Source organism: Glandiceps talaboti, chromosome 3 (genome assembly GCF_964340395.1).
Source record: "Glandiceps talaboti chromosome 3, keGlaTala1.1, whole genome shotgun sequence".
NCBI classification, from domain to species: Eukaryota; Metazoa; Hemichordata; class Enteropneusta; family Spengelidae; genus Glandiceps; species Glandiceps talaboti.
The window spans coordinates 7669608-7679269 of NC_135551.1; the positions used below are offsets into that span (position 1 = coordinate 7669608).

The following is a 9662-nucleotide window of genomic DNA, read 5'->3' on the forward strand; positions in this document are numbered from 1 at the left end:
AGGGATGGGAAAATCGTACACGTGACTGAATGACGTTTTAGAGCTATGACGTGGACATTTCTTGAATATTTATAAAGAGAAATTTAGTTGTAAAGTTTCAGGGCAGAGAACAAGATTTAGGAAAGGTTTCAAAAAAGGAGTCGTGTTTTTCTCAAAAACTTTGGATCACTCCCCCTCTCTGTAGTCATGGTTTAACCCCCGATCCCCGTATGCTTTGTTACAAAATGGTGGCTCCCTTGTGATTGATCGGATTCTGCACCGAACGCCTCACCTTATACCTATCTCTGTCACCCCTGGGTTTCGGGTGTCTACGGTGCATAACTTGAATAATTCGAAGGGATATTCTGACTTCTTGTTCCTCAAGCCACCGTAAATTTACAGATCTGATTTTAAAGACAGACGTAGGTAAGCAGGTGAACCGGGAGACATCATTATTGACAATCACAATAACATAAACACTATTGTTTCTGTGTGACCACTACATGGGACTTACGTCACGACTCCGAAGTGCAAATCTTGACGTCAAAACAACAAAGTTACATCTATTATCTTCCGAGTGACGTTAAAAGATGGCTGCAGCTGGTGGCGGACACGGTGGGTTCCATGTAGTGTTTGGAATTAACCAAACCCGGCTTACAACAGCATTGGAGGAGAAAAGATACGGCGACGCCGAAAGTTTGATAAACGAAACAAACGTACCATCGCATCTTGATGAAGGGTTCTACCAAAGAACACCGCTGTATATTACTCTTTGTGGTTTTACAGAGCTAGGACAAGCGAGTCCTAGAAACCTACATGTTGCTAAACTGTTGGCTGATAAAGGTGAGAACGGCATCATCTGGGGTTTTTTTTACATCTGCTTATTGACGTTAACTTGCATACAGTCTTAGAAATGAAAAATATTGTAGCAAGTCTGGTCATTTGACATGAATTTAAAATATATAGAAATTAAAAACATTACATATAAATAAAAACTTTATAAAATTTCCAATCTAATTTGAATAATTTAAAGTGAAGTGATATAAAATAAAAAAGATAACATATGGATAGAAACTTTATTAAAAAGATCCATGGTAATTTTAAAATTTGACAAGTTATGAATTTGAAAGAATATCTTGGGCTCAACTTACTATCAAGTATTGCAATTGCATAATAATATCTAAGAATCAAGATTACTAACAGAGTCAAACAATGTCTTGGAAGCAGAACCAAGTTTTTAAGAAATTTTTTGACTCTGTGAGTAGAATTTGTTATTATTAATCATAAACCTAATCTAGTAAAAAGATATGTCTGGTCATCTTCTACAATCTCTCTCCATATATATGGTACTCAAATGGATGAATTCTACTGAAAATCTAGCTAAATCTGCTGGGGGAAGGGTGAACAGCGTAGACTAGCTAAATCTGCTGGGGAAAGGGTGAACAGCGTAGACTAGCTAAATCTGCTGGGGAAAGGGTGAACAACGCAGACTAGCTAAATCTGCTGGGGAAAGGGTGAACAGCACAGACTAGCTAAATCTGCTGGGGAAAGGGTGAACAGCGTAGACTAGCTAAATCTGCTGGGGAAAGGGTGAACAATGCAGACTAGCTAAATCTGCTGGGGAAAGGGTGAACAATGCAGACTAGCTAAATCTGCTGGGGAAAGGGTGAACAGCACAGACTAGCTAAATCTGCTGGGGGAAGGGTGAACAGCGCAGACTAGCTAAATCTGCTGGGGAAAGGGTGAACAGTGCAGACTAGCTAAATCTCCTGGGGAAAGGGTGAACAGCGTAGACTAGCTAAATCTGCTGGGGAAAGGGTGAACAGCACAGACTAGCTAAATCTGCTAAAAGTGATTCAAATAACAATGCGATATATGAACACTCCAGTAGCATTAAACTACTGCCGTCAGAGGCAAGAACGAAATGTCAAGCTAAAGAAAACCATTTGACTATACAGTGGAGAGAGATCATAGAAAACAACCACACGTATAGTTACTAGACCATGAACATTTATTCTCACAATATCTAAGTTTCTAAGGCGTTAATGATGCTAGTATTATGAACTACCAGTACATGTATACATTGTAGATGACAAGTGGTTTATGATAATTTCTTACATTATGATGGTAGTCTAAAAGGACACTTTGTGTTTCCTCAATACTGCTGTAACAGCATGTGTACGAGTATACTACATGTACACCACACATACATTGTATATGGTATAACATAAAATTATACGAGCAGTATGAAAAAAAAATAACAAAACCATATTTCATAAAAATATATGCTAATACAATTTACACAAATTGTTGTGCTCCTAGCTGTAACAACCAATGATGTAAATAATAAAAGACAGGACTAACCATAAAAAATGTATGGTGTTGCTCCTTTATATCCATGGTTTACAAGGCAGTTACCATAGCAACTATCTACATTTGCAACATCTTGCCACTGGCAAGGAAATGAAAAAAAAAATGATAAGCCAATGGCTGTAACCATGGAAACAGTACTAATGTTGTCACTTAAAGAGATTATACAACATATGTATCAAATGTATAATAGATGTTAATTTCATATTCAGTATATGAACTCATTCAATCACTTTGTTTCCTAGGCAACTGCTCTCCTCCCATTTTCTGCCTTTAGATAACAGAAAAATCAATGTGATGACTCGAACCACACAGACTGTGATTATACAATTGCACACAGTGATATCACCAAAATTCAACTTAATTTATACACATATGTGTATTTCCAAACTTGTGTGTACATTATATTGCAATCTGTAGGGAGCAAATTTATAGGAACGAAAAACATGTAAAATCAATCAATCAATCAATCAATCAATCAATCAATCAATCAATTGTGGAGTTATGATGGGTAAATGGTTAGAGTGGTCAGCTTGGAATCTGCAGATTGCAGGTTTGAGCCCCATCGGTCACTGCAGTTTGTTTCTGAGTGGCTAAAGTCCTTGGACAAGATTTGAACCATGATTGTGCCTCAGTCAACCCAGCTGTATAAACAAAGGGTGGGGGGGGGGGGGGGGGGGGTGAGAACATCAGTCAGCCCAGCTGTATAAACAAAGGGTGGGGGGGGGGTGAGAACATGAGAGCATGAGAACAATTGAATACAAGTTACATATATGATACTGAAAATACAAAAACAGACAAGATTGTAAACTGTAAATGAATGTTGTAGGTAACGAGTGTGTGATATGTTCTTTACAGGTGCTGACACTGGACACAGAGTACCTGAGGTACGTAATACAATGATATTCATGTATGATACAATGTAAATCCCATGAAGCAACAATTTCCTTTAATTGGTGTTTCTTGGTGATTGCACAAAATTTATGTGAAGTAAAATCATGAAATGACTCTCCAGAATTCAAAAGTTATGAAAATACCTGTATTTCCTGTATTCTTGCTCTTCTAACTGCTTATTACCTTTAGGTAAACAGTCAGGAATATTCATTGTTCATCTAATGCATATTTATGTCTGCTAAGTCCCATGATGCAACAGTAGATGACTATTAGAAGCACTGGAATGTGAAATACAGTTTCTTTGCAATCACACAAAAATTTATATGGTGTGAAATTATGAAATGACACTCCAGAATACAAAATTGATCAAAATACTGTTATTTCCAAGAGTGACATCCTCATACATTGTAATGAAACATTTTATCCCTTCAGACGTTTGGATCAGAGTTTTTGAATCCTGGTCGTTCTCCATTACAACTAGTGTTAGATTTCTACAATGAAATCACAGATAAATGTAAGGAAATCAGTAGACATGGGATTGTTGGTCCAGATGTCGTCATCGGGTTCGGAAATAAAATTAATATTACTATCAAAGAAGTGATGGATGAACTACTACACCTTGTATGGATACTTTTAGGTAAGGACAGTGTGTGTGTGTGTGTGTATGTATGTGTGTGTGTGTGTGTGTGTGTGTGTCACTGTATGTATGTATGTATGTATGTATGTGTGTATATATGTGTATATGTATGACTATGTATGTGTGTATGTGTGTGTGTGTCACTTTTTTGTGTGTGTGTTTTGTATGTATGTATGTATGTATGTATGTATGTATGTATCATGTGTATGTGGGTGCAAATGTGCGCATGTCCATGACTTGTGTATATTCATACTCGTATCTTTGTAAGTTAACCTGCATCAGCTGTCTAGCACATATTATGTTTTCAAGTCTGTATAATGTGAAAGAATAGAACAAAATAAAGATTTATTGATATGACAGCATTCATTATTTAATGACATACAATGTACATGTAGTAGACAGTAATCAATGACTTATGAACAATTGAGGTTGATAACACTATGACATGATAGTAAACCATGTATACAATGAGGTTACTAAGTAAAGACAGAACCTCATGACAGGGGAGTGCAAGTGTGACATACATGTACTTTGGGTATTTACATGATTGCTTGCAGTGTTCTCTACATGCGTGTAGCAAGTGAAAGTGCAGCAGAAACATTGCATGCAAGAGTGTAAATACACGTGAGTGCACCCACACATTAGATCTCACGTGGAATGGAATTCTGTTATTAGTACATTATGTTTGTCCGTAACAACAAAGTTCTGTGAAAAGGACACTATATGCGATCACACACTTTTGGAATGAATGACTGCATCCTCATTTGCATATAATTTACATACATGTATGTGATAATATTTGTATTGTTTATTTTCAGGTCGAGGAGCTGACCCCAATGTCCGTGATGAAAACTACAAAACACCTTTACATGAAATACTCCTTGGTAGCAGTGACTTGAGTCTGGCTGAAGTATTATGTGACAATGGTGCTAATGTTAACTCTAAAGATTGCTATGGCAACACACCGTTGATTTCAGTTTGTACCTCCTTTCCTTGTGGTATGGAGTTGGTAGATAATCCGTACCAACAAGGCCATAATATAGAATGCAGGGATCAACACATTCCATTTCTGTTGTCACAGCAACAACTTCAGGTGAGTAGATCATATTAATTATTTATTATCAACTAAAATTTAATTAACCAAAAATAGTCATCGGCTATGGTAGATCGAATTATTTACAAATGTTATAACACACAAGCAGTTCAAAGTTTGTTAGCATTGAGCTTTCAATCTGTCTTGGTCGATCCTCATCAGAATGACAAATTCCATAGTTAACAAAAGAAAACCATGAACCATTCTGTAAACCATTCCATGATCCATTCTGTTCCTTGGTCAGATCACAGACACATCTACTAAAGTCTTATAAATATTTCCTGTTTCCAGATTGATGCACAAAACAAACAAGACAGGACAGCGTTGTTTGAGTGTATGTCCCGAGGTGATACAAGGAACGCATTGAAATTACTTGAACACAGAGCTGATCCTGATGTGTTTGGCTGGATTAATGATATATCTGCTGACCAGGGCAGGTAAGATGACAGTGGGATTTTGAATCACAACTGACATTAATGTATCTTTGAGTCTATAAAACACAGTGTGTATTCTGTCATCCTATCAGCCAACACTCAGACCAAACCAATGATGGTAAAACAATACGAGTCCCAATGTGTCCTCTTAGCCAATTTGACAAGCCACTGGCACACACAATTTCTAGTGACGCACCAAAATTTAGTGTTCCCCTATCTCTTACTATGTGGTGAATCACAAGAAATCCCAGTTTTTATCATTTTGACTCACAGCAATGAAATTAGGCTATCACTAGAGGACACACTGTGTGCTGCCCAATTAGCCAACACTCAGAGGAAACCAAGGAGGGTAAAATGATATGATGTATCGTACAGTCGTCAGACCTACAACTGCTATGAAATCAAGTACTAATCATAATATCTGTGTAACTCAATATTTGACTCCAACATTCTCCACATCAGTACTTATTATATTTTATCATTGAGAGCTGTAAGGAGTGCATATAGGTTTAGTTGTCTGTTTTCCTACAGCTCAGATAATCTCCTCCAAATTATAATCCTAATCTAACATTGACCTTTTAAAGTGCAATCCCATATCCATGGATTATCACTGTCTTATCACGAGAGGCTGAGCTGTAATGATTTACATAGGATTATTCTGTTATTCAGAACTTACTTTTCGATAGTCCTTCCAGACAACTGTTTTTACGACAGACAAGTATGAATTGTTACTTGTCTGTGGTTTTACTCACTTAACTTTTAATTCTGATGTGACATGGGTTTTTATATTGCCACTCTTGTCACCATGAGAAATTGCATTACCATGGGAATGGGAGATCACAAAGACATTAAAGTATCACCTCTATCCACTGTTAAAGGTTTGCCGCAGTGTGTTACGAACAATTAACGTGAATAAAATAAAGAAACTCAAGTTATAGTAGATGTAGTCATTGTAGTCAATGTTATGGGCTATACATTCTACAATGTGAACTTTGACAGACGTGTACACTCCAAACCATGATAAAGATTGTGAAAAAAAAAATCTCCAAAAAGATGTCAAATTGATTAAATTATTATCACAATTAGGAGGTCAAGAGTAGATATAATTATTTGTGTGTTTGTTTCTTGTTTCTTTTCTCAGACATGTATCTCCATTGTTTGTGTCACTAATGTCTTCAAGAGTGGTCTGTTCTCCAACACCAATGAAGTCTGATAACTATCAGTTTATAGCACATCTTGTAGATCGTGGTAAGTTTTTTAGATAGACTAATTGACAGTTCTTGTGGGTATTCTGATCACCCACCAGGCAGTCATTTTGGTCAGAAGGGGGTACCTCACAGAGGAAAAAGTAAGGGCTAAATATCACATGTCAGTACATGAAGCAGTCAACGAAAGGAAGTTAAAACTAGTCTTTGAGGTCCTAAAAAATGTCATCGCATAAATCATCAAAAACTTAGAATGTTTGACTTGTTGAGAATACAACTCGGTATTGCTGTGAAACAATGTGAAGTAATGATGCTTTCAAAAGAGGCTATAGTAGTCAACTCCCATGGCCCTCACTTCTTATCTTTAATAATGCTCCTCCTGAATAGCACTCCTAGTGGCTAAACTACAAAATCTTTTGTCTTTCTGATAGCTAGCATATCATGTCATATTTACAGCATATCTTGATTATAGTAGGTAGTACATTTAATCAAGGAAGTGTATTCATTGTGACTTTGACCCATGTCTTCAAGGTCAAATGCTTTAAAAAAAATTAAAACAATTCTCAAACATGATAATTGTATTTATCCAGCTCAATATTGTAAATATGGATTCAGTATGAGCATGTTGGTAAATGATTGTTACCAAGTGAGAAAATTCACTGAACACATTTTGAAAATGTGTATGTTATATTTTCAGGATACTTCAGCACCGCCAAAATCTACAATGAATTGTTAGATTACATGCAAGAATTACCAAACTGCAGTCATCTTTGCAAAGTGGGTCCTCGCTTGATACATTTGTTGTTTGGTGGTACCACCAGCACTCTACTCCAATTATGCAGCAGGAAGATCTTCCAGCTATGTTACATGCGAAGAATGGATTTGTTGAATTGTAAATTGTTTCCTCAAGACGAGTCAATTTGCCAAGAATCTTACGAGCATTACGCTGAGTACTACGAGAGATATTTGCTATCATTTCTCAAAAGAGATCTGTTTGAACAGATGGTGGATATGTTACATCTACCAAAAGACGCAGTCATGAGTTTTGAAATTGAGCTACTCAGACAACGGCTCCTAAGCAAATTCTACCAAATTGACTGGTTTGATGAGAAAAGCGTGGGTTCCCATAGCGATAGTGAGGGGGAGTCTGATGGAGAATATTGGTAAAGTGTTGCCTTGGCAACAAGCCTTTATGAAATACAAACAAAATTACGATATAACTGAAATATCATGTCATCGAATGCAATTCATAACACACCTAATTATCAGATCTCAACACAGTGTTCTTTAGACCTTTGACCTCAGCTTTGACCTTACTATCAGCACTTCGCTTTGACCTTTGACCTTGCTTTGACCTTTGACCTTCAATGGCCTTTTTCTTAAAAAGATATTTAGTTTGTTTGACCTTTTAACCTTCACAAAAATTATTTGCTAAAATATTACCACTTTTTTTAAAATTAATTTTGATCATCTGTAATGCCACTGAGAAGCAAAGCTAAGAACCTCTATTTACATATAATGTACTACCAGAAATATCATGTAAAAATTACATTTTTGTTCCAACTACAAAAGAGAAAGTTGAGACCAGAAATTTTTGAGTGAACTCATTTGTTTGGTCACAATTTTTTGGGTGTCTGTGAAAGTAGTGACAGAGGACAAAGCCACAATCATGTCAATGATGAAATTCGTGCCAACAGAAATATTGTTTTACTAAGTTAAAATCACTGTCCGGATGACAAGCATGTTTTACAATTATTTACAATTTTCATACTCAAAGGACAACACTATCAAATTCAACACCTATAGAAAAAATACAACTGTGGCACCTTCAGTTTCGACAAACTAGAAAAGCAGACACGGACTAAAACTATTATTGTGGTGTGTAACAGGTACATAACTGGTTGATAGCAGTTCCTCTGTATTCAAGATAACGTAAACACTGGAAGTCACTGAAAAATGTGTCTGGAAATCAACCCAAATAAAACATGAAATGTGTCAACCAGCACTGTCAAATTTACCACACATAGACTATACAACTACAGTGCCTTTAGTTTCAACATGCAAAGAGAGTCACAAACTAAAAAACATTATTATGGCCTGTAATTGATACATAACTTGTTAGCAGTGCCTTGGTGCAATGTTGATATAATCACCATGTAAATGATATAGAGTAAATTACTGGAAGTCCCCCAAAATTGTACAGTGGAAATCTACACAGATATAACAGTGCATGTGTCTTTTCATACACTGAACCATTCTATAGTGAGTGTGATTTTATGAATGTCCATAGTTTAATGTCAACATGCCACAAGAGTAGTTTTAGTTAGTTTTTGTCTTGGTTTGTCAAAAGTCATCTCACCAGAGTTATATCATTCTAGTCAAGTTGCTTTACATTGGGTTTGATTTTCTACATCTCTCTCTCTCTCTCCATGTAGTCAAATGTCTTTATCTAGCACAGCATTCTGTTCTAGCCATTGAAAGTGACAGTATATAATGCTAATGGAGTGTTGATATAAACATGATGACGTCATCATGTCTTCATGTCACTCACTTTCAAACTTGAGGTTGAGTTTGTAGTAAACTGAATGAAGTGAATGCATTACTATTGACTTGCGCTGTTCACTTTAAAATACCCCCAGCAGAAGATTTAGCTAAATTTTCAGTATATTATGTTCACTTGACTATACGATGGAGAGAGAGAGAGAGAGAGAGAGAGAGAGAGAGAGAGAGAGAGAGAGAGAGAGAGAGAGAGAGAGAGAGAGAGAGAGAGAGAGAGAGAGAGAGAGAGAGAGAGAGAGAGAGAGAGAGAGAGAGGGAGAGAGAGGGGGGGTCATACAAAGTAAATCACAACTAGGAGAGATGATACTTTCTGTAGATAGAATGATTTGTACAGGAACGTCAAAGTCATAGAGATTCAAGTACTTAGAATCTGTCAGAGTCTCAAAGTCATGTGATGTAATATTAAGTTATGTGAACAAGTCAGTTTATTTTTGTCTGTCTTCAAACAGTGTAGAAACATTGCAATGAATTCCCCTCTCTGCCAGCATAGG

The 9662-nt window shown here is 36.5% G+C and overlaps 1 protein-coding gene across 1 annotated transcript; it reads left to right on the plus strand.

Moving 5' to 3' along the window:
• The first annotated feature begins 103 nt into the window (after positions 1-103).
• LOC144432649 (uncharacterized) lies at positions 104-9296 on the plus strand. Its single transcript, XM_078120914.1, has 7 exons — positions 104-822; positions 3208-3236; positions 3676-3880; positions 4699-4973; positions 5265-5410; positions 6549-6655; positions 7310-9296. The coding sequence occupies exons 1-7, from the start codon at positions 570-572 to the stop codon at positions 7777-7779; spliced, it is 1485 nt and encodes a 494-aa protein (XP_077977040.1). The 5' UTR covers positions 104-569; the 3' UTR covers positions 7780-9296.
• Positions 9297-9662: the final 366 nt, after the last annotated feature.

What these genes read in the sequence shown, in the direction of transcription:
- LOC144432649 (XM_078120914.1), top strand. Translation starts at nt 570, where the DNA reads ATGGCTGCAGCTGGTGGCGGACACGGTGGGTTCCATGTAGTGTTTGGA. An exon ending in TAAACTGTTGGCTGATAAAG is followed by an intron (nt 823 to 3,207) that starts GTGAGAACGGCA and finishes TGTTCTTTACAG; the next exon opens with GTGCTGACACTGGACACAGA. An exon ending in TGTCACAGCAACAACTTCAG is followed by an intron (nt 4,974 to 5,264) that starts GTGAGTAGATCA and finishes TCCTGTTTCCAG; the next exon opens with ATTGATGCACAAAACAAACA.